Consider the following 26,403-nt stretch of genomic DNA (forward strand, 5'->3'; position numbering starts at 1 on the left):
GTGTACATTATCTGAGTTAAAAAATGCTTAATGTTAAGCTGCTGCATATTATTCCTGAGCCAGTAGTCCTTTAAGGCTGACTAAAATCATTTTGGGTCAAAAGGGAATCTCATCTCTGAAGATACAGACTTGGGCGTGGCCCAAAGCAAATTTTATGCCTCAGTGGTCAAAAACGAGCTTGAGCCAAACAAATGGTAGTTTTACTGAATGGATAACTTTCAGAAGCATCTGTGAAGCTGCTCGCAGCAACATTTTGCCTCCGAATTGAGGTCAAGGAAGAAGGAAAAAAAACAAACAACTCCTCCTGGGCCAAATCCTTAGGACTGTTATAGCCAGTGCTGTGTGTATTTTAGAAAATGTCTTATATTATTGGTGTAGCATTATGTTCTTAAACCAGCAGCCTGTGCTACAAGAACACGGATTTGATGAAATGATCCATAAAGACAGTTTGAATCCAGGTATTAAGCCGTCCAGGAGGACACAAATTCCTCCCTGAGCATGCATAAGTCTTCTGCATTTGTTTTATTTTTTTTCCTTCAAATTGAGATGTTTCTCTAACCGTTTAATACTCTAGGCTTTTTCTAAGGTAGCTTAGTTAAAATCCAACCAGCAAACTTCACTGTCATGCACACAAACAATCAGCTTAACAAAGACAGAGCTCCAGCAATGCTTTTTTTGTGTACAGACTGAGTAATGACCGTAATGTGTTCTGGTCCTCGTTGTCTCTTTTCCTCAGAGAGCGTAACAGAAGTGAGGACAAACATCTATGTCACGAGTTTTGGACCCGTTTCAGACACAGACATGGTGAGTATCAGTTTCCTCAGCTTCCTCCTCACTCTGATCAGAATCATCAAACCTAAGAAGGCTTTCATCCCTTTACCTGTTACTGTTTGGCAGAGGTGCTTAGTGTGGCATTTGGATTGTGTAAGCATCTTTGCTTCAAGGTCCTTGTAGAGGATGTTGGATTTGTTGGTCTTAGCTATTCATGCATTTTTTATTATTATTAGTAGTAGTAGTAGTAATGGTTTTGTGTACATATATTTATGTTATATACTAGCAGACAACTTTCGGATGGTGCTTTTCCTTGTCAAAGTGGTCTCCCTGTAAAACACAGCCTTTAAAAGCCTCAGATGACCCTCTTTAAGCAGCAATTGCCTGAGAATTTTTATGCGTTGTCATGAGACCCTGTACAGCATTTGACATATTTGATCATGCAGCTCTAATTGACCACCTTGAGCTCTGGGTTTGTTTCCGAGGCTGAGCACAGAGCTGGCTTGACAGCCTGCATGACATAGCAAGATTAGTGCGTTTTTGCCAAACTTTGAGTGTTTCGGTCTCACTGGAGCTCTGCTTCACTCTGTTCTGGGGCTCTAAGCGTAGCTCCTCTACAGCAGCTTGTGTTCACACTGTCAGACTCGAACGCGAGTCGATGAGGATCTCCTGAGGATGTCATAAACTTGTGTGAAGACGGTTACAGAGGATGTTAAAGGTGAACGGCTTTACTTCCTTAATGGTATATGACAGATGTTCTTTATGTTAACTAACTCAACTGTAGAGTACAGAGACACATAAATATTCATGCTGTCATGGTTAAGTGTGCCGGGTAACAAAGACACAAATAAAATGAGTGGGTGTATATCTGTATATAATTAGATAAGTAAATGAAATATAATTAAATGAGATGAAGTAATTAAATGTCAGTATTAGTACACAAAAGAAGAGATTTGTTGGAAGAATCAGAAAATTAATTAATTAGTGAAAAGAAAAAAGAACAAATAGAGGAGGAGACCAGCCAACCCACGACAAAAGAGGTACCGCCATGCAAGTCAGAATTGATATTAGTCTACGTGGTTGGTGGCTTCTTTATTTTCCTATGCTATGCAATCCCTGAGTCAACACACACGTTTCTAATGGCCCAAATCAATCCAAAGTTATTGCGATCATGTGCAGTCAGCTTGCAATCTCAATACTTTAGATTCAAAGACCAGGCCTGCAACCACTTGCAGTCATTCGCTTTCTTTCAAGCAACTTTGGTGTCTCAGGATGGCGATAATCAACAATAAATCTATCTCTCTATCAGTTGAATGGGGTCTGAGATTGATTCAGATGTGTTGGAAATCTGTCCACATTTATAAATTAGACAACAGTTATTTGCAAATGTTTCCAGAGTCGGGACTCAACTGTTTGGAGACCAGTTGCTACCTGTTCAGTAACTCTGCAGTCAACTGTGGTTGTTTCAGCTACTTACTTTTGATTGTCAAATGCGAAAATGTAATGCAATAACTGGGCAGGCACTGGCTTTTGGTAGTCACGAGAAAATTGCCATCCTGTTCTTATTCTACTGTGACTGAGCGATAATCCTGACTTTTAATAATTAGAAATTATTGTAACTGTAATAAATAATTTCATTATATTAGTGTTTAAAATAGGGTTGCCACTGTAGTAATCATGGTAGTTAAATGACTTCTAATCCCAAATTTGATACCTGAAAAGACTACAAATTATTTGTGTATAATGCACTTACCCATTTATATACTGTATAGTGCCGGCATAGTGATGTGTCACTAGTCAAAAAAAGGTTGTGGTCTAATGATGAAAAAACACCTTTCCACATCCAGGGGTCGGTCCAGTTGTTCTTTTTGCTGTAATTTTTTGTTTGTTTGCTTGATTTGTTCTCTTTTAAGCAACAAAATGACAATATACATGGATACATAACAAGGGCAATATATAAATCCATTCACCCATTCGCTTATCCTTTTCAGGGTTGCGGGGGGCGCTGGAGCCTATCCCAGCTGTCATAGGGCGAGACGTGGGGTACACCCTGGACAGGTCGCCAGTCTGTTGCAGGGCGAACACATAGAGACAGACAACCATTCGCACTCACATTCACACCTATGGGCAATTTTGGATTAATCAATTAACCTATCCCCATAAGCTGCATGTCTTTGGATGGTGGGAGGAAGCCGGAGTACCCAGAGGGAATCCACACAAACACGGGGAGAACATGCAAACTCCACACAGAAAGACCCCGGCCTGATGGTGGAATTGAATTCAGGTCCTTCTTGCTGTTGCTGTACCGCAACAGTGCTAACCACCGTGCTGCCCCGCAATATATAAATATTCAGCATATTGATTGGATGTTCAAACAGCGGTCTTTCAACATTTATTTCAACATAATGTGAGCTACAGTGTGAACACACTGCTTATTTGACAGATGAAATGATAGTGTAGCTTCTGATCAAGCACAGTTCATTTCATGAGCTATTTCTATGTCGATCTAAATAAGCATATCCATAAGTATGTGCTCTATGAGCTATGTGACTGTCATGTAAGGCTGATACAACAGCTGTGTCTTTTGTATTTTGCAAACAGTGCTGGCATCATTTCAGTACATGAACATGCTGACAAACTGTTGTAAAGAAGGAACACTCTCACATCAAAATCTTGATAAATCTTCTCTAAACGTCTTGGAAAAGCTTGAGGCTCTTTGTTAACATACTGACTTGGTTATCCATGGCTCCAGTCACACGGGCTTAGAGATCAGAGGCGACAGCCTGGCAACCACCAACTGTTACAGGAATATTCCCCTGCCAGTTGCTGGAGATTGCAGGCAGACATTGTGATATCGATCGCTAATACCCTCAGTTTCACTGAGACCATTCAGGTGCCCCCTGTCAACAACCGATCGCTAGGGAAAAATGTGCATTCCCTGGCCAATTGATGAGTTGTTGCTGAAGGTTGCCGAGTGACAGAGGGTTTTGCACCAAAAACCTCCTTGCCGTTTCCTTGGTTGCTAGCAGTTTGCCACAGTTGTCTTTAGTTTGCATGGAAGACTCATCTGCAAACTCTTGTTTATTAACCACAGAGCAAAAGTGAACATTCATAAAGTGCAGATCTGCTGACAACTCTGTATCTTTCAAACAAAAACTCTAGGCCCATAACTTTTCAATGATCATCAAATTCACATGTAAAATACTGCATTTCCATATGGGACTCGTTCTTTGCATTTTTTTTCTCAACATATCGCAGGCCTTTTGATACACCTGCACTCACAGCCACCTTTTCACACATGCCACATTCCAGCTGCCACAGAACACATCTGTCCCGCTGTACGCAGCCTGCTCCAAATCCAGTGGCAGGCAGTAACTAGCTCGTGAACATAGCATTAAGCAATAAAGGAGACACTTGGCTCATGTGTTGGCAGACACCAAATAAAGTGCTAGAAGAGTTTCCTGGGATCAATGTTCACTATATGGACACAAATAAAACAAAATAAGAGGAAATTTTTATATGTGAATAAGTACCCGTATGCTAACAACTGTGCCATGTCAACTAAAAGTTAATGACATATCAATGTCCCTCCTACAACTAGCCTAAAAAAAGTGATTACTCATTTGATGTTTGCATGTGACACTTGCTGAGTATGATTATTAATATGAGAAAGACAGCAGTTTCCCTGCTTTGAGAGAAGGGCTCTGTTGCATTAGTACAGAAGACAGTGCTTTCTCTTTTTCAGGACATGTCACCTTTGGGGTCTCTCAGAGCTCAGTTCTAGACCCAGTCTTTTATTCTCTTCACATGCTCCACTTGGCAGGTGCATGAATCAACAGAAAACACCACGGGACACAGAAGCCCACTTGTGGTAATGCTTTGGTCAGAGCTGCAGTTAGCTAGGTCAGTGCTGGTTCACACACGCTGGCACCTTTGTCTTGCTGTCAGTGTATGTGGAGTAGCAGCGTGGGAAACACAGCATCAACATATTATTATTATTATTTTAATTTCTTCATTGTCTTGTCAGTTTTAGGTCATTACCCAAGAAGGACTCATCTTGGCCCCAGGCTACACTGGGTTTTCTTGCTCCATGAAAGCTGCATAACGGCTCCAAGTACTTCCTTTCAAGATTTTCCACAGCCTAGTCTGAAAAGATGATCAGGCTTAAGCCGTCAAAAGGCATCCCACAATGGAACTGACGTCGAAAGTCAAGTGTCTGAATATCTGCATTGCAAATGTGTTTATAGGACATCTTTTGCATATGTAGTGCCGACGCTCTTTTTGTTCCTCTCGCTTGCTCACAGCTTGTCTGTACCAGTGAACTGCTTAAAGTGTTGTGTTTGCATTGTTGTGCATACATTGCAAGGGTCCAGTTCAGATAGCAACTTTATGGAGATTAACATCTCTTTTTTTTTATACTCCAGTAATCTCCTCCTACACTATCTACTAAATTCTGTCTTCAAAGGTATTGTGTAGCATTGCATGAATAAAATGTTGGTCATAGATCAGCACTCTGAGCTTTTTCGGTTCCTTTAAGCAGAGGAAGAAATAACACAAGACAAGAGCAACTGCTGTACAAGGAAAATATGTGGATAGTAGGCTGGGTTAAAATCCCCATTGTGCATTTTAATAAGGAGTTGTCTGAAATTGGTGCCTGTCTCCACATCGACGGGTGACTTCTAGGACAAGTGAAGTTGGCGTAGTTTTTCTTTCAAATTTAGAAAATTAGTGCTGTCTTATATATAATCCTATAGGGTGGGTTATTTTATGGTTGTATATTTGAGCTTTGAAGACACTCGTCAGAGCCGACGGTGGCATCTCTAGAGTAGGTTGAGGTCGCGGGATCGTGTTTTCTGGATGATGAGTTTTCAGGCTAACAAGCTGAATGAGCGTGGAGCAGGACAGCCTCTGAGTAGGGCATTGCAGTAAACAGTACTGGGGAAGCAAAAGCCTGAACCATTTTTCTAGGTCAGTTAAAAAAGAGGAAACGGCTAATCTTGGAGGTATTTCAGAGGTGGAGAGAAGCTTTTTGAGGTATTCCCTTGATGTGTTCACACAAGAGAGTTTTGTTTTGTCTACAGCTAACCGCAGTTTAACTGATTACTTTGAGGCAGCTGCAGAGTCACTGAAACAAAAAGGCAAACCAGCTCTATAGGAGCATAAGATATCTTTTGAATTAGCCATTAAAGTATCTTATCGTGCAACGCTGTCTCCTAAAAAAAAGCGTTCTCATACTAGACCTCATTCTTATGTGTATAAGGGGAAACAAACAATTTCAAGAAGAACAATATCACCAAACAAAGTCTCATGAAATCAGATCAGGCAATAGGTTGATGTGGGATCATGAAAAAACAAACACTATACTTGTAGAGATATTTCTCTCCAAACTGTTACAAGAAATTCACAGTCAGAGCACACTCAATGACCTCTTAATCTTATCTTCTGCTGTATACATCCAACTACCGATCTCCGTAACATCAAGTGTCCTAGAAATGTCTGCTCGCCCTGGGGCCACACATTTAGACGTCACTTGTACCCCTTTCCGCCACATCTACCTTTAGTGTCCCATACTGGAAGAAGAGGAACGCTCACATCTGCGTATTCATCGTGCTTGATTCAAATATTAGGCCAGTAGCAGGGCACTTTGTACAGTTGTGTCTGACTAAGAGAAGATTTCTGCACTTTGTCACACTAAGACACAGAATGTAGGTTACGATCTTGATGCTGATCTCTAGTAAGTAGGTTGGTGTGTTTCTCTATCCCGAGCTCCCCCTTTCTCACTCGATCTGGTGGATTTTTTTCTGTCTTTCGTATGTGTCTTTCTCCTGCCCTTTCGGTAAGTCAATGGAGTCACGTCGTATCCACATGCATGCTGTGTCACAGCACATGTACCTGTTTCATGGTGGGATTTGACAGGCCTTTGCTGATGAAATGGGAAGCGATTTAGGCTGTCACATGCACTGTGCTGAGGCTCGGTTTGACAAAGACGGCAGTGATGGCCCGATCTCACCAGGGCTGCAAAATTTTCTGGGGATAAAAATTACTGGGTTATGTGAAAAAATGACAGCCTATATTTGTATGTTTACAATTCAGAAAAAATGTGCTCCAAAAACAAACCCCCTACAAGTTAAAATTCTGGAGAGAACAGATGAATCTTTGTGCTGCTAAAATTTGAAGGTTAACTCCTGGAATCTGTATCAATCATGTTGTCCTTATTCAAGGACTTGCTAACCCAGTTATGCCATTTTTAGAGAATAAACCAAATTTAAATTGGTCATCACCACCACCTTTTATAAAAAAAAAAGTGAAAAAAAAAAACTTTACTCTGAAAATAGAGCTTTTTTCCACTCACTGTACAGGTCATTGTATTCCCCAGTGTCGCGGCATGATTCATGTGTCGGACAGGAACAACTTGAAAGCAGAACAGGAAGACTTTTTTGCAACCTAAAAGCCTATATTTTTCTTCTAATAGCAGCCAGAAGTAAGAAGGCTGTAGCATCCTTCATGGGGATGGGAAGTGATAAGAATTTAGCTATTCCAGTTCCATTATCGATATCACTTATTCATTCAATTGCTTATCGGTTCTCACTGGGTTTTCGTTGGCCTCGATGTCACCACACACCATCGCTAAGAAGCATATCCAAGACATTACATTGGTGCAACTTGACAGCATGCTGTGTGGTCAAATCTTTGTGAATGTTGGAGGTATTTCACCTTTTTGTTGTGATCAGCATTAGAGTCATTACTCAAAAAAAGTAATGTATTACAAATATGCCACAGAACAGAACTCTTTAAAGCAATACTCCCAGAATAAAGTTTTCTCTATAAAATGACCCAAAACAGTCTCATGTGGCTACAGATCTATACACCGAGACAAATCATTATCTGAATGAGGCTACACATATGATCTCTCTCCTCGTATTTAGGTATGAACACAAAGCAAAGACAAAAACCAGTACAAAGAGACTATAAAGTGATCGCCACAGCGATTCACCTTAGAAACATGAATAGGTAGAAACACAGGCTGGAGTCTGACTGCTTATCAGTTTGATACCTGTTGAGGTTTAGGGTCTGCCTGCTGGGCGGGGGTTGGCTCAGCTAACGTTGCTTTGGGTTCTTGGCTAGCTTAGCGTTAGCATGATGTCTGTGCAGATGCTTGCAAAGAGCCAAAGTTGTGTTAGCCGCATAGTGCAATTGTCCCCGATGCACTTTGCACCATAACACTCTTGTTTTTTTGTCCAGTAAAAATAAAAGTAATGTCCATGTTCACGCTGTAGACTGCAACTCTATAGTCGTCCTTCAGCACACAAACTGAAATCAGTTGATTGTAGCGCAAGTGAAAGTGGAACAGATAAGCAGGATCGATAGGCTAGCAGACTACCAATTCCAAGGAATTGAACTACTAACTTGAAACCCCATGATTCCCATCCCTAATCCTAATCCCTTAGCAAGTAAATGGCAGTGGCGGCTTGCGTTTTTTTGATTACAAGCAAAACTGTTGTATGGCTTCTATGCTTTTGAGTCTTGCAGCTGCAGCCATCTTCTCTTTTTTTTAAGGGAAATCTAATGTTAAATACTGGAAAAGTTATAAGGAGCTCATTGTATTGTTTGAAATTGTAGTGAGCCGGTAGCACAGGCTTCAGATAGCTCTAAATGTCCTGTTCTCATACATTCAGACAGACCCAGAGTATCAAAATTTACTGGATACTTTCCCAAAGTGCTGAAAGTGCCCAAAGTGACAGTGAACACAGCTCAAGGACGGAGATGAGTTGGCACCGGATAGTGAAGGTAGTATCCCTGAGATGTCCAACCATTCTGACACAGAATCTGCCTATGGAACCAGAGCAACGCTTCACCAACGCAGCCCAGAGCAAAGCCACAAACAAGTCATACTTTATGCAATTGATTTTTAAAACATAAATACACGCAAGATGTGAACTTGACCAGTGAAACCTTACTCGAGCTTGTAGGCAGTTATTCCATATTTCTAGATATTTCAGTAATCTAAATATTTTGAATGTTTCTGCACAAAATAGGTTAAATCTGCAGAAAAAAATCTTTGTTTGCACTTATAAAGGATGAGAAAACTGTATTCTGGTCATTTAAAATACCAGAATACTGCAATGCATTACTGATTCAAACATACCTCAGGTTTTAAAAATGAAATATTATTAGTATTACAACAAGTAGCATTAGATTCTGTAATTAAATGTAAATGTGTTCATATAGATTTACATTTAAGTGCTTGGTTGCTTGAGGGTTAAATAGAGGAAAGCTAATCAGCTTCTTTCAAACAGGATGAATTAAGGGACTGCACCAAAGGGCAGTGTAAGATAAATACAGACTAGAACTCAAGGGAAGTTCAAGGATAAAAAAAACATCCATGTTAAAGTAGTACAGCAGAGCCACTATAAATCTAATATAGCAGATCTACTATAATGGTATTCAGTTTTTATACATATGCCACACATCAGTTTACATATATTCCATAGTGTGTCCTGGGGGTGGGCGATAGAAACGATATATAATAGAAACGATATAAATCGTATATCTAAATTTGGCCAACGATAGAGATTTTGACTATATCGCTCTATCGCGATAGCGCATGTTGATGATGTCATCAAGCTGTGCCTGTTTTGGTCGAAAGCATCGCAGCGGTTACAACCATTATCATCTGCAAATTATGGCGGGTGACAGTCATAGCAAAGAGATTAATCACTCTTGAAATAAGGGGAAAGCCAAAAACTGCGCTTCCTCCACTTCCGTAACATTGATTCATTAATGTTGAATTCTCTCGCAGCTGTTCTATTCCCATATTGTTGCAGTATATCAATAACTAACCTCGTATTGTGGATGAATAATCTCAGTTGTTCTCCTGACTGAAGTTTGGCCCGTGTATAGCATCCTGCTATGCGATTGCATTTGTCCCTGACCACCAGAATCCCTCACGTTAACTTTTATTGAGTGGAAAAAAAGTTGGCGTTCATCCTCCAGCTTCACTGTGCTAAAGTTATGCTAACATAGCTGTGTCGCTAGCAATCATGTAGCACAACATTATATACCAGGTAGTCCAACTTCAGTAACCCTGCAAACGCCACTGCTGTTTAGTTTTCTGTCTTCATTTATGTTGGAAGTGGTAGCAGAGCTGTACGTTTTAATTATTTTCAAAAAATCTCTCGTTCAGAACATGGTATGAAATGTTTAGGTGTAAACTAGCGAGCTAACTTCCTGTAACTTCTAAAACTTAATTGTCACACCCGACAAAGCAGCAACGCTGATGATTTAATTAAAGATGAAAGCATTTAGACCGTTTTTTAACTCTCAGTGTTCGTTTGACTTTGGGACCTGAAATGGACGGAGTTTTGGACCCAGATTACTCCGCGAAGCTCCTCACTACGGCAGCCGTAATGCTCTGACAATCCATCAAGCAGTGCGGCTTACCAAAGTTGTACTAAAACATTTTTTAACAGATTTCTGCACGCCCAAATCGGTTCAAGGTCAGTAAGCACAACCAGAATTCATACATAAGGCACACTCTCGATTTTTGAGAAAATTAAAGGATTTTAAGTGTGCCTTATAGTGTAGAAAATACGTTATACAGAAGAAAAGAATATATCGTGATATATATGCTTCAAATTATATCGCGATATGAATTTTAGGCCATATAGCCCAGCTCTAGTGTGTCCTTTGTTCTGGCTGCCCCTCCCTGAGCTGGGTTCTGCCGGAGGTTTCTTCCTTTTAAAAAGGAGTTTTTCCTTCCCACTGTTGCCAAGTGCTTGCTCAGAGGGACAGATGTCTGGTTGTTGGGATTTTCCTCTGATATTGTAGGGTCTTACAATATAAAGCACTTCAAGGCAACTGTTGTTGTGATTTGGTGATATATAAATTGAATTGAATATGTTCCATCTAAATCACGTGATTTCCATTGGACACAAGATGGAAACCCTGATCTCTCATAAATCTCTCTTGCATTTTCTACTGCGGACTGTAAAAACACTGTCAGGGGACACTACGTATGCATTTTTTTAACATGCATGGATGGATTTATTCTATTTTTGTAGTAGTGATGATGGATAAACCAAAATTTCCTTTCTAAATGTAATTCATTCATGTTTGCATCACTGCATGCAGCTCCAAACAGTCATAATTTGCTAATGAGTCCCATTTCCATATTGCTTTTATGTGATTACTGCTACATACTTGACTTTATATTCGTGGAACAAAATGTTCCTATTTGAAGTGTGATGCAGTGAAGTGCTAAAACATGTTTACGGCTCAGAGCTGCAGAAGCTTGTGAGCTCTGACAATAATTGGAGTTGGTATGGGATTCACAACTCAATGCAAGTCTCACGCAGGTTCTACTCTCAGCAGGGAAAGGTGAACAGCAAACAAGAATCCAAGTGAGACAGAATAATTGGCAAGGGGAGAGAGAAAGGCGAAATTGTAATTATTAATCAAGCCTCTGACTGATCGACACGATGCCCACAGAAGAGAAGAACTGGGCCCAAAAGCTGTGTTAATTCTGTATCATTACCACACCAGCGAACCAGTATCTTATCTCTGGGCTGCTGTGCACTGTCAAAAACAAGACATGATGACATATTGTGTACCACGCATAGCATTTCTGCACAGTAAATTGGGGAAACGGCGCTTGTGCACAATATGCTATCTTGTCAGAGGCACTAAATCAAACCTGTCAAACCAGTCTGCTAATCTAAAGAAAAAATGTCTCCAGTTGTAGTCACGAATAACAGTAGCATGGGTTACCGAGTGGAAATTCCCTGGCATAAACGGCTTGTTCAGGTTGCTTGGCTAAAAACTGATTTGATAAAAAGAACTCATTGAAACGAAAAAAAGAAAAGAAAAGAAACAATTTAAAACAAAGCCATAGTGACATTATTACAAGAGGATGTAATAATTAAATGTTTAGAATTTAATGAACTCATTAATTTATGATAAAAGGCTGCATTAATATTCTATCAGATATTAGACACAACCTTCCTGCCATTACCAGAGATCCAGACACTCGATCTCGTTTTTTAACATCTAGACTCATTTAGCCCAGTCTCGTGTACATCCTACCTCAACAACTGTTCATATTTTCCTAATTTCCTTTCATTCCATAATTCACTAATGTGAATTATTTTTTTTACTGCAGTGGCGAGCCCTTCAGTATCTACTGAAATTTCTCAGCCATTAAACCCAACTTGAAAACATTAGAGACCCATTTAGTTGTGGCATGTGAGAGAGTGGCAGAGATTTGGTTTTACCTAATTCATTTTAGTTCATTTGGTTCTGCAGTACCCAAGGCAGAAAAAACATGAACACAAATATGTTCGATTTTATTAAGAGTTGTTCCCATAATGCACTGTGCTCTTTATACGCAACAAATAAAATGAAACCTTATCTGATTTCCCCAGTAAACCTTCTCACAAGATGGTGAAACAGACATACAGTGGGGCAAAAAAGTATTTAGTCAGCCACCGATTGTGCAAGCTCCCCCACCTAAAATGATGACAGAGGTCAGTAATTTGCACCAGAGGTACACTTCAACTGTGAGAGACAGAATATGAAAAAAAAAATCCATGAATCCACATGGTAGGATTTGTAAAGAATTTATTCGTAAATTAGGGTGGAAAATAAGTATTTGGTCAATAACAAAAATACAACTCAATACTTTGTAACATAACCTTTGTTGGCAATAACAGAGGTCAAACGTTTACTATAGGTCTTTACCAGGTTTGCACACACAGTAGCTGGTATTTTGGCCCATTCCTCCATGCAGATCTTCTCGAGAGCAGTGATGTTTTGGGGCTGTCGCTGAGCAACACGGACTTTCAACTCCCGCCACAGATTTTCTATGGGGTTGAGGTCTGGAGACTGGCTAGGCCACTCCAGGACTTTCAAATGCTTCTTACGGAGCCACTCCTTTGTTGCCCGGGCGGTGTGTTTTGGATCATTGTCATGTTGGAAGACCCAGCCTCGTTTCATCTTCAAAGTTCTCACTGATGGAAGGAGGTTTTGGCTCAAAATCTCACGATACATGGCCCCATTCATTCTGTCCTTAACACGGATCAGTCGTCCTGTCCCCTTGGCAGAAAAACAGCCCCATAGCATGATGTTTCCACCCCCATGCTTCACAGTAGGTATGCTGTTCTTGGGATGCAACTCAGTATTCTTCTTCCTCCAAACACGACGAGTTGAGTTTATACCAAAAAGTTCTACTTTGGTTTCATCTGACCACATGACATTCTCCCAATCCTCTGCTGTATCATCCATGTGCTCTCTGGCAAACTTCAGACGGGCCTGGACATGCACTGGCTTCAGCAGCGGAACACGTCTGGCACTGCGGGATTTGATTCCCTGCCGTTGTAGTGTGTTACTGATGGTGACCTTTGTTACTTTGGTCCCAGCTCTCTGCAGGTCATTCACCAGGTCCCCCCGTGTGGTTCTGGGATCTTTGCTCACCGTTCTCATGATCATTTTGACCCCACGGGATGAGATCTTGCGTGGAGCCCCAGATCGAGGGAGATTATCAGTGGTCTTGTATGTCTTCCATTTTCTGATGATTGCTCCCACAGTTGATTTTTTTCACACCAAGCTGCTTGCCTATTGTAGATTCACTCTTCCCAGTCTGGTGCAGGTCTACAATACTTTTCCTGGTGTCCTTCGAAAGCTCTTTGGTCTTGGCCATGGCGGAGTTTGGAGTCTGACTGTTTGAGGCTGTGGACAGGTGTCTTTTATACAGATGATGAGTTCAAACAGGTGCCATTCATACAGGTAACGAGTGGGGGACAGAAAAGCTTCTTACAGAAGACGTTACAGGTCTGTGAGAGCCAGAGATTTTCCTTGTTTGAGGTGACCAAATACTTATTTTCCACCCTGATTTACGAATAAATTCTTTACAAATCCTACCATGTGGATTCATTGATTTTTTTTCACATTCTGTCTCTCACAGTTGAAGTGTACCTCTGGTGCAAATTACTGACCTCTGTCATCATTTTAGGTGGGGGAACTTGCACAATCGGTGGCTGACTAAATACTTTTTGCCCCACTGTAACCCCAGCTGTGCCCTTTGAAGCTTTCACTTCATGAAATTTCATTTTTTTATGGTCTTAGAGGGGTGCAGTCAGGCAGTTTAGGAGGAATTTAATTTACATCTAAGCCCATTAAAAGAGGACATTTATTATCAAACATCTGCAGCTGGTGATAAATCTGTTGATGATATAGTGAGAAAAAAATCAAATGGAAACTGTTTGTACTTACACATCTAACTCAAAAGTCATTATTAGCATTTATTTGGAGTCATCGCTGTGTTTATCAGATCAAAGTCCAGATTTTCTCGCCGTTTAGCCACATTGTGGTCCTTTCACAACATGTGAGAAAAATGTCAGTCTAATCTATCTGTCCATCCCAGCTCGTTGCTATCTTTGGTGAGCAGCGAGGGTACAGAGGCTTCATCAAAGCTCCGTAGCTGAAAATTGCTGCTTCTCGAAACAACTAAGGGCTTGAAAGATAATTTGTGACTTTGTAACTGTGACTGAATCCTTTCATAAAATACACTCACTGGCCACTTTTTTGGGTCCACCTGTCCAACTTCTCTTTAATGCAAATATAATTAGCCATTCACATGGCAGTAAGAGTGCATTTAGGCATGTAATCATGGTCAAGATGACTTTTGGAAGTTCAAACCAAACATCTGAATGGGGAGGAAACAGTATTTAAGTGACTTTGAATGTGACATGGTCGTTGGTGCCATATGGGCTAAACTAAAAATTTCAGAAACTGATGATGTGCTACAATTTTCCCACATATACTGTCTATAGGGTTTACAGAAAATGGTCTGAAAAAGAGAAAATATCCATTAAGTGTCAGTTCTCTGTGCAAAAACACCTTGCTAATTCGAGAGGTCAGAGGAAAATGGTTTTTTAGCTGATATGGAGGCAAAATTAACTCAAATAACTAGTCTTTACAACCAAGGTATGCAGAAGCTAATATGTTACAGCAACAGAAGACCACACCAGTTGCCACTTGTGTATACTAAGAACAGGAAACTATATTTGCGAGTCTCACCAAAATTGGGCAATAGAAGATTTGAAAAGCATGACGAGTCCTGATTTTTTCTGATGAGTCTGAGTCTTGTGACATTCAGTTAGAATTTGGTATAAACAGCAAGAAAGCATGGATCCATCTTGCCTTGTATCAATGATTCAGGCTGTCGGTGATGTAATGTTGTGTGGAACATTTTCCTGCCACCTTTTGGGTGTTTAGTACCAAATCAGCATCATTTGAGTATTGGTGTTGTCCGTTCCTTTATAACCACATTGACAAAGGCGCATTATCCCAGCAGGATAACCCACCATATGACAAAGCTCAGATCACCTTAGATTGGTTTCTTCAACGCGATATTAAGTTTATTTTACTTAAATGACCATCAGATTTATATCCAGTAGTACCTGTGGGATTTAGTGGAACAAGAGATTCATATCATGGGTTACAAACATGCAGCTGGCACATCTGCAGCCACAATCTCTGAGGAATGTTTCTATCACCTTGTGGATTTATGGCATGAAGAAATAAGGCAATTCTGAAAGAAAAGGGGCATTCAGTGAAGTGGCCAGTGAGCTCATCTTAGTTTACTTTAGTCTTGGTTTAATTGTTATTCTAATATTGATTATAGCAGTCATTTACGGTATTTTGTTGTGAAGTACCTTTCTTTAGTTCTTTTTCACATTAAGTAATGACTATAATAAGGGTAGCCTTAGATAATTACTTTCTATAGTAATTAAACTGTAACTTCACCCCACTGCTAAATTACAAAAGAACAACAGTCCAAGACTGCACACCCACACAAAGGCTGACTATTCCCTCCACATCATACCTGAACTGAGTTCCTGCTTCCAGAAGTATGTCATCAAGAGAATGTCTCCCATTTTTTCCTGTGTTGCTGCGGTAATTAATCCTACTGAAAATTCATGAACCCAAATTTCAGTCAACTCCAAAAGTAACAGTTTCATGCAAATTGTTTTAGAATTTTTTAATAGATCTGCTCGCAAACAGTGGGCTAAAAATTGGTTGTTGCGGAAAACTACATCTCTATCAATTAGAGTTGTTGCTATATCCCCAATAATGTCAAAAGCAGGGATATTTTTTATTGTTTAGTCAATGCGAGACCAAGAGAGGAGTAAAATGAGTCAAGGAGCCCATCCTGCCAGCTGCTACCTTTGCCAAGTCATCTAAAAGTCTAGGTTAGGGTTAATGTCTAGGGTTAATGTACAGTGATGCTTCTACAGACATCAGAAGTCCAAGTTTAAACTATAGCTCCAAACATCACTCCTGTGAATCGGGAGCCTTGAGGATTAATTGAAAATGAGCGCCGTTTCACAGACCTGCCACTGAAGGGTGGGCAGCTGAAGGAAGTGGACCACCCACCTCTGATTGGTCTCAAGCTGTTGACTTTATGTCAGCACTAGCTTTACAAGGTGACCCTTCATCTGCTCATTTTCAAAACTGAATATCCAACTAGGATTCCAGGGAAATAGATTCAGTCTCAGCTGATAGTGAACAGATTAGAGTACATCCTGTACAGGTCAGCAGTCCTTCACAGGTTATATATACATGTCCACAATACATAACATTTAAAGGCACCTTTTTGTTTTAAGGTGAGCTTATACATCCTGTTGAGGAATTTTCAACCCATAAAATGCAAATCTTTACATTTTTTTTATCAGAGCCCAATCAAATGATTTAATTTACAGCTCAGCATGCTCCACAAATTTTCTTGTAGTCTAGATCCAGTTGCCACTTTTATGATGTCATTGGTTTTTTAACTGCAGCAATAAACATACATCCTTAGCAAATATGTTTTTACAGTTATGGAATTTGTACTTATTTGTGGGCTGTCTGGGTAAAAAAAGGCAGAGCATCTGCACCTTTCACTTTGAATCCATCCAGGGCACATCAATCACCCCAAATATCCATCTTTCTAATAAAGGCAAGATGCCAGCAATCTTGTAAAAATGGTCTGTGTATTATGTGAAGACAAATAATGAATGCAGTTGCAATACTTGTGTCATGTGTTTAAAGGGGTTCTTTAAATTAGAGTTGTTTGCCATAGTTAATCTATTCATGATTCTGACTGCTGTAAAAAAAGATATTTGACAGCCACTGTTGGGTAGACGCTCCGCTCTGTCTCCTCTGTCAAGGAGAAATCAATCACTCAGTCCCTGGAGGAACACCAGCTGGCATCTGAATGGTTTGTGCCATTTGGCCTTGTGGAGATTGACTATACTTTTCCTCACTTCTGTCTTTCAGTCTTCAAATTAATTCCCCATGTTTACAGAAGGTTCTGTCCAAAAGAAACAAACAAATGATGGCTTCACCCCAGCTGGGCCAAGCTCACTATTGTCAGTTTACATCACTGCATGTTTTACACTAATTGAGGCCTGATTTGGCATCTCATAAAGACGTGATTAACATGCATAACAAAAGGATAACCTTGGCGATGGGGATTTAAATGTTTTACTAGGGTTCCTTTTTTGTATGCCAAGATAGAGCAAACTTTCTTAGACTGTGCAGGAAAGTTTTTGTTAAAGATGCACAGGACAGAACAATAAATCAGTGTCATGGTTGCCCTACTGTCCACATGTGTTTGGTCATTAGTCTTTTTTGTGACCTGGAGAGTCCTTTGATGACAGCACTGAGAACTTAATGCATGAAGGAATCAGTCTGACATAATTAATGGGAAAAACAGTTAACGATTTACTTTTTGAACTCTTTAGTAGGTGATTGTGGCTCAAGAGTTGGGCGTTCGTCTTGTAATTGGAAGGTTGCCGGTTCGAGCCCCGGCTCCGACAGTCTCTCGTTGTGTCCTTGTGCAAGACACTTCACCCGTTACCTACTGGTGGTGGTCAGAGGGCCCGGTGGCGCCAGTGTCTGGCAGCCTCGCCTCTGTCAGTGCGCCCCAGGGTGGCTGTGGCTACACTGAAGCTTGCTGTCACCAGTGTGTGAATGGGTGGATGATTGTGTATAGTGTAAAGTGCTTTGGGGTCCTTAGGACCAAGTAAAGCGCTATACAAATACAGACCATTTATCATTTAAAAAAAAGAAAGAACCAGAGACTGCAGTTAATTAATAAATGGGGCAAAGATGAAATAAAATGATTGAGGGTTGCGCACGTTAGTCACATTCTGGCTTTTATCAGTCTGTGAAGCTCTCTGTGGGCTTTATTTAGAGCACTGCTGTGAGGACAGATGCGATGTAATTATTGTATAGCATTGCAAGTTTGCAGGCCTTTAGGAGGTCAATCGCATCAATTAACAGACGTCCATCCTGTGCTGTTTAGAGGAGACCTGTTGCTGTGTTGAATGAAAGCTGCACACCCTCTCCCACTGAGCATGACGGGATCCTGTTGTTAAAACCAATGGGAAATGACTTAATCAAGGTGTCACTCAGGGGGGCAGCCAGTTACAGTTCACAGTACCTGAGCTGTTTCAGCGAACAAGCAAAAAGCTCCAAAATGGCTAGCAACACGTGGACCGTGCCTTTGTTGCGCACTGTTGTGGCATAGCTTCCCCACATCTCACTCTGTTCAAGCTTCAGCTCTCTGTCTGCAAAGCCGCTGTACACAGCTGGCGAGGAAAAGCAGTTGCTAGGACACCAAGACCCATTGAATGAATAATGTGAAATAAATTCATTTTGAACAGCTACTTCCCGCATTTGTTTTAGTTTGTTTGGTCTTTCGTGTGTTGGTGACGATGCAGAAATACTGTGTCGCACATTAATAAAACATGAAACAGATGTTCTACAAGCTTTCTCGCTGAGGCTCCAACACCTTAAGTGTGAGAGAAACACAACATTGTTAACGGAGCAGTAATCGTGTCACACAAAAAAGGAAATGCACTTTGACTCATTAAAGCAGGAAAAGCAAAAGTGGAAATAAAGGAACAAAAAAGGTGGCTCAACTTAACATCATGTAGCCTTTTTTTTGTATGCTTTCACAAATAAGAGCATCGTAAGGCTTGAATGAGAGCCATGTTCCCAGTTTTGTGAATTGTTGCCTTGCTAACTATTTCTTCAAACTCTCTTCCCATCAGGAGTACACCATCGATGTCTTCTTTCGCCAGAGTTGGAGGGATGAGCGGCTGAAGTTCGATGGGCCCATGCAGGTTTTACCCCTCAACAACCTCCTGGCCAGTAAGATCTGGACTCCTGATACTTTTTTCCACAATGGAAAGAAATCTGTAGCCCACAACATGACAACTCCTAACAAACTGCTACGACTAGTCGACAACGGCACGCTTCTATACACAATGAGGTGAGCATTTTTTGTGGTGATTCGGAGGTCAACACCATCACTTGAAAAAAAAAAATCTGCAGGTGCTGTTTAGTAGATATATTAACCGTCTTAATTTGGCATGAGAGCATCCTTATTTTGACATTCCTAAAAGAAAAAAGAAAGCATAATAAAAGATTTCACCCACTGGCACTCAGCACTTTTTACAGCCAGAAGTTCTCCATATGTATGAAAGGGTGACTCGCTTCCTTATAAGCTTATGCTAGGAAGCTTGGGATACAGTTGACTGTGACAGCATTCCTCTCCTATCATTCAGCCTCAAATACACTAACCGGTCGTTAAGTGATGACATGACGAATCCTACTTCTGGGCCTAAAGTAGTCTGTGTTTAATATGGCTTTTGTGTTGTTAACATGTTTAATGTTTTGTATTTTCTTCTATTTAATCTCAAAAAGCTCCTAAAACAGTCAGTAATCACTGTTGACCTCCCTCGGCTTTTATTACCGCTAATCATTTATTTAAGCTCAGTTTTTAAAACCTTAGGATGTAACTACAGCTCAGCACTCACGTTAACTTTTATCGAGTGGAAAAAAAGTTAGCTTGTTTATATTATACTAACATAGCTGTGTCGCTAGCGGTCATGTAGCACATCATTAGCTACAGCTAGCCAAACTTCAGTAACCCTACAAACGTCACTGCTGTTTAGTTTTCTTTCTTCATTTATGTTTGAAGTGATAACAGAGCTGTATGTTTTAATTTGTTTCCAAAACCACGCAGTCAGGACATGCTATATTGTATTTCGATGGAAGCTAGCAAGCTAACTTCCTGCTAACTTCCAACTCCGTTAAATGTCATAAATTCCGTTTTCATGGATGCCTGGATGTTAAACTCAATTGTTACACCTGGTAGAGCAGAACGTTGATCATTTTATTAAAGATGAAAGACTTTAGACAGTTTTTCAACTCTCAGTAATGCCATAGTGATCGACCTGCAGCGGAGTTTAGGCCCAGACACGGCTAGTGACGTCAGACTTAACGACTGGATTATTATTATTAGTTGTAGTAATAGTAGTAGTAGTATTATACACTACCAGTAAAAACTTTTAGAACACCCCAATTTTTCTAATTTTTGACTCATCAAAGTAGCCACCTTTGACAGATATAACAGCTGAACACACCCTTGGCATTCTTTCTACAATAGACATCAAATGTTTTTCAGAAAGTTTTTCATATATCTGTTGCAGAAGTTCTCATAAATGTGTGGCACTTAAAGGTTGCTCTGCTTTCACTCTTCTGTCCTGTTCATCCCAAACGATCTCACTGAGGTTTAAGTCCGGAGACTGTGCTGGCCACTCCATGTTTTCAAGCTTACCATCTTGTTCTTTTTTCCTGAGGTAGTTCTGGCATGTCTTGGACTTAAGTTTTGGATCACTATCTGGCTGTAGGATGAACCCCTGACCAACTAGGTGCAACCAGTGGGTACTGCAGAATTCTGTGGTAGCTGTTTTAGTTTAGTTTCTCACTCTGTACAAGTCACCGACCCTGGATCCAGCAAAACAGCCCCAGACCATCACACCTCCTCCTCCATGTCTGACAGTTGATGCCACACACTGTGGAACCATCCTTTTCGTCTGCTTGATGGCATACTGTTGAACCTTATTTTTTAAATCTGAGCACTTACTTTTGTAACATTTCAAGCTATGCATTGGACTTAAACAACTTGAATCACAATAAATAACTGAAAAAAATGGGGTGTTCTAAAACTTTTGACCAGTAGTTTATGTAGATGGGTTGATTCAAACAAAATTGACCCACCATATGAAAAGGAAAACTATCCATAAAGATCAAAGCCATTTTCTGTATCAGTGTGTAAAAATGCTTCTTAATGTTGTTTTGTTGGACGAATAAAACTCCAGCCTGTGGGCAGTTTTTGCCAGGCCTGTAATGGTTTTTCAAATTCATCATCCTGTATTTAGTCAAGTCAAGCAAAATTCTGTCGCCAATATTAAAACATTTTTAAAAACTTAGTTTTGATTTATAATAAATGGGTTTTTTTAAAGATCATATAGAAGTTACTGGAAGTTACTGTATGTGTCACCATGTCCATGCAAAGTTTCATTCAGATTGGCCCAATGTTAAGGGTACATAGAGGCATATTTACATAAATATGCTCTAATCATTATATACAGATATTTGAACATGGCAGTCTATTGACTCACTTTCCCAGCTTGCCTCAACTGGCTATTAGAGGAACAGCAGCAATAATAGTCAATATTGAATCATTGAAAACATTTTTCAAGCTGAGAATTTACAAAATTCTCATCCTTCATCAAATGAAATCGGAATGTTTGTCATATTTTTTTCAGTTAGAACATGAACATTTGATAGAAAGAAAATTGGAAACTATAGTCCCGGATTCCAAAGAAAAGTTAGAAGATTATGAGAGAACCTAGTTTAGCTTTTACAAGATGATGTGTGTATATCAGCAAATTCAATAGCTAGAGACATTTTATTTAAAAGCATGAATGCAAACACCGTGGTGGCACTAGGGTGAAAATTAACATCTTAGGAATAAAATTGTGCTTTTTACCTGTCTGTGAGTCAGATAGCTGACTTGCAGCCAGTCTGGCCCATATATGTATCACACGCAGACAGCCGAGTGAATAATACTCACTTGATCAAAGGAGTGTCATTGTGTGTATGTCATGCGTAAAGTACACTGTAAATAGCATCAGCAAGACAGTCATAGTCACTGAATACCATTATGTACTGAATAACAGCAAAAATAATTCTGTGATTGCTTTGGCTGGAAACACTGAACCTGTCGATCAGCATTCACCAGCTTTGCACTAGGCTGTGAAAAGGCTGCAGAAATGTTTTTATGATGCTCGTGCACAAGGTCAGTATAGATTTTTAGGGGTGAAAATGAAATGGTGAAAAAATCATTTTGTGCTCCCACATGAGTAGATCTGATGCTGTGGCAGTTCTGCCAAGGCCAACAAAGATCCCTGAGCTCTGATGTAGTATTACAAGGACTAACATGTTTAAATAAGCAGGGAAATGTATTGTGAGATGATGAAAAAGTTGCATGATTAAGTATGATAATCCTTGGCATCCTTGATAATCCTTAGAGGCCCAAAAGCATTTTTGGAACCAGCTTAGTTGTATTATGGAGCTAAAATAAACACCAGCAAATAAAACTCATTTATAGGAATTCTGTATTTCCCATTGCAATGCTTTTGGGGGGGGGGTATGGCATACTTTAATATTATTAACACTATTATACATTAGAGACCTTAATATTATTACATTATATAATATTAGCATTAAAACCATAGTTCCGCAGTGTGCTATTTGTCCTCCCATCATCCCCAAATGGTTGCAGCACATGGCTACCCCTCCTTCCTGTTAAAAGGGAGTTTTTCCTTCCCACTGTCGCCAATTGCACGTTCAAATGTGGTTATTTGATCGTTGGGGTTTTCTCTACATTATTAAAGGGTCTTAACTTAAGAATGTAAAGCACCCTGAGGCGACTGCTGTTGTGATTTGGTGCTATATAAATAAAATGGAAATGAACTGAATAGTTCAAGTAAAAATAGTGTTATTACATAAATCCAAATGTTGTTAACCATCTTTACTGCCTGAATAAAGAAAATAAACACTTACTTCATGCAAATTTACAACTGCATCCCCCTCTATCATTGCAGAGTTGAGCCAAAAAAGTAAAAACACTAAGATCTGGAATTCTAATGTGTGAGCAGTCGGCGAGAGAGATTAACTGTTTTGAACCGCTAAAATGCATGTAGGTGAAAATCTGCGCGCTCAATGTACAGCATCAATAATGTCATGTCTTATATAAAATTCTGTCAAATATATTGATATCTTGCCAAGCCCTAATGAAAAACTGCAAAGTATTCTTTAGACCATCCCTACTTTTACTGACTCTATCATAAAACTCATATCATAAACTTAATATGGAATGTATTTTTGAAAGCACTGGCAAAGAACTTTCTCAATTTTAGGGCTACCTTTCATCTATCTTAAGCTTTGGGTGATTAGTTGAAGGGGATCTGCATGAAAATATTGCTGTGTTATTAGAGGTACTGGAAAACACTCCCAAGGAGAGACTGATACCTTAAATTTCCACATACTGCACAGGTATTAGGCTTTAGAATATAAATCTGTCTCACGGGAAGTTTAGTGCACAGTGCGTCACCATAGCGCCCCGCTTTGATTGACATTCCTCACTAAACAACTGCTTAAATCCATTTAATCAGCACGTCTACAGGATCTGAACTGACAAATGCTATGAAGGCCTCGGCTCTGCAGGATTGCATCATTATTTCTGAATTTAGAGAGCTGGTATTGTCTGCCAGCGCTGCTGCGGTTATTTTTTGTGAAAGCATTTGTCACTCATTTACAGTTCACCTCATTTTAACTCAACCTCCTTGCTTCTTCTTCGGCATTTCTCTGTCCCTCACTAATATTAATTTGTGAGAAGACTCAGGTGTACTTTTTAAAGAGAGAGAGGTTTATGCAGGTTTATATTTGTCATTAAAAGCTGTTTCAAGAATTTATTGTATGCGAATGTATCATTTACTAAGTGGACTTAACAGCTTAGAGACCACCAAAAACAAATACAACTGTACAGCCGTACTTGGGGATTTACAATGCCAGAAAGCCCTTTCAACACGGCCAAAGCTGAGAAGTAATGCTTCACTTAACACGCTGCTATGTGACTATAAAAGCAACACAATACAAAAGCAATGCTGCTAAGACACAAGTTTTTGTCTTGTCTTTAAACATTTGGTATATTTAGTATATAAAAAACTAAATAAATAGATTGTTTTATATGATCTATAGCTTGCTAGTAGCATGACTCCTGTGTCTCCCCCCCTTTTCCAGAGTGAAATACATTTTTACTTTAACAAAAGAATTGTATTTAACTAAAGAAAGACTTCAGTGATGGCAGTGGGTGTGATCCACATGAACAAATAAAGACAGGCATCAAACAAATATAAAAACTGGTATCTGTGAAGGCAAGTGTTGTATTATTGTACACAGTGAATACACTGCAAAGCAGCTAAGCAGTGTGAGGATTAAAAGTCTGAAGACATGGTTCTCTGCTGGAAGAGGGTGGACTGATCACTCTACCTTGAAGCAGCAGGTTGATCAGTGGATCAGTGCAGCTATAGAGGTCTGTTGTGGTGAAAACAGCCACAAGGCATAGCTGTTGATTTTCTGGGCAGCAACTGTTCAGACCCTCCCTTATGGCCACAACCAGTCAGTAGCGAGCAAAACAAAAGGACCGACACAATGAGCTTTTCCTGAAGGATGTCTGGGTTCACTCTAAGAAGGGAGTTCAGGAGGGAGAAGATTCCGATGAGGTTCTGGGACACACTTGGGAAATTTTTACTCCCTGGTGGTTTGGAAGCTTTCTGATATCCGAAACACACATATGCACACATACACAAGAAGTGGAGGAGGTGGTGGGGTTCTGCTTAGACTGCTGCCCCCACAGTCCTGGATTAGAAAATAGTTGGGTGGTACCCATCATGTCTCACATTGTTCAAAAGAGCACAGTGGTAGCAGTCGCCTCATTAATTCTTTGCTTTGTCTTCCTTTATTATTGTTCTAGTCTGGCTGTTCTTGCATATGCCTGCAAATGTTTCAAGCCCTTCAAGAAATTAAGAATTTCTGTGGGGGCAGATCAAAACGATGCTTTCCAAATGAAGCTTTCTACTCAAATTATACTAATATTTTAGTAACATGTTTTAACAGCTATTCAGTCGATTGTCATTCACTTTGCACATCAATATTTACTTTGTAATAACGATCACTTAACTTGCACCAGTCATCAGATCCAATTTCAAATTGCCCAGTGCTTTGGTTTATGAACAGTGCTGCCATTCCTGTCACCCGTCATCAGCAGTACTTTAATAAATTAATACTGGAAGGAGTAATACTGTTAAATTAAATTTGAGTAATCAGTCACTGTCAATCAGTTAAGTGTTTTTGTTTGATTTGATAAGTCTCGGGTTATGAAACAGAGCATAAGTGATGGGTGAAATAATACTTTTTTATAATATATATACATTTTATTTTTTTTGTCCGGTTGCACATATAAGTGTGGCCAATTCTTTCTGTATATATTTAATTATCATATGATTTTAAATATATACATATATTTTAATATATATATGCTAAAACTAAAATTAGGCATGAAAGGTTTAATAAGGCTTTGAAAGTATAATAAGCTAGGTCTATTTAAATACATTAAAGTGGAATATATTATTTTAGAGAAAATGCCAGAACAAATTGTAAGGCAAGAGGAAGGGTTAAAAGAAGAAAGGCAGAAATGTCGGTTCAGACAAGAATTCCATTCAGCGGCTTGAAGGAAGCAAAGAAACATTAAGCAAAATACATTTAACTTAATTTTTAGACGCAATCACACTGTAATGTTAGACAACCCTACCCAAAAACTACTAGTACTAATTTTATTTTTGCAATTTTATTATTTTCGTTAATTTTTTTCTCTCTATCATATATTGGAACATGTGGTCCATTTCACCTGATTACAATCCTGAGTCTGAAATGTAAACACCTCTAGAATATAAAAAATACCATTTACTAGGTTACTAAGGGTGGCTAAGGAGAAGTGGCTGACAGAAAAAGGAACCTTTTTTTAGAGGTTTCAATGTGTGTTCATTGGTGTTTTATGGTTCTGTAAACGTTGCCAAAGTTTAGCAGACTTCACCTCCCCAAAAAACACCAGCATGTCTGCATTGTCATTGTGAGTACCATAAATTGCTGACACATGCTGTGTAAGGTACCTCTATGCCCAAGCGCTTCTTTGCAAGGCTGATGATATAGTTGTAAGCTCTGTATGAAGACAGCTTGCCTTTTTGTCTTTAATCAAAACCATTCTGTCTTCTTGTAGCCTTTGTTTCTGTCAGAGTATAAGTACAGCGCGTGAATGTTGATTTTAAGTGCCGTGTGATGCAAAAGATTCTCACATTTATGTTGTAAAGCATTAGCTTGTGTAGATAGTGAGCCACTTATCAGTAATGAGGCAGCAACAGAGAGCACAGAAGCGAGTTAGAGGCAAAAACAGGCTTGGCATTGTTGTAAATACAACACAATGAGCTAATTGGAAACAGAAAGTTTGTCTGTGGAGGCAGCTCGCGATGTTACACATTTTAAGGCTGTGGCTACAAATAAACTTGTGGGACTTTCTGCAACATTAAACAGTGAGACCAAAAGAATCTACCCAATAAAAACCCAGTTTTCAATGGATGTACAGGGTAAATATGGTATAATTGAGTTTAAATAACCCAG

The 26,403-nt window shown here is 39.7% G+C and overlaps 1 protein-coding gene across 1 annotated transcript in view; it reads left to right on the forward strand.

Annotated features, from left to right (window-relative positions):
* The window catches only part of gabra3 (gamma-aminobutyric acid type A receptor subunit alpha3), a 118,645-nt gene that overhangs the window by 69,677 nt on the left and 22,565 nt on the right, over positions 1–26,403 (forward strand). The window contains exons 4-5 of the mRNA XM_085420181.1: positions 737–804; positions 18,867–19,087. Coding sequence (XP_085276307.1) covers positions 737–804; positions 18,867–19,087 — 289 coding nt within the window. The remainder of the gene's footprint in view (positions 1–736; positions 805–18,866; positions 19,088–26,403) is intronic.

The sequence above is a fragment of the Rhamphochromis longiceps genome, linkage group LG10, assembly GCF_057381845.1.
Source record: "Rhamphochromis longiceps isolate RC_006_pf linkage group LG10, R_longiceps_female_GT1.1, whole genome shotgun sequence".
NCBI lineage: Eukaryota > Metazoa > Chordata > Actinopteri > Cichliformes > Cichlidae > Rhamphochromis > Rhamphochromis longiceps.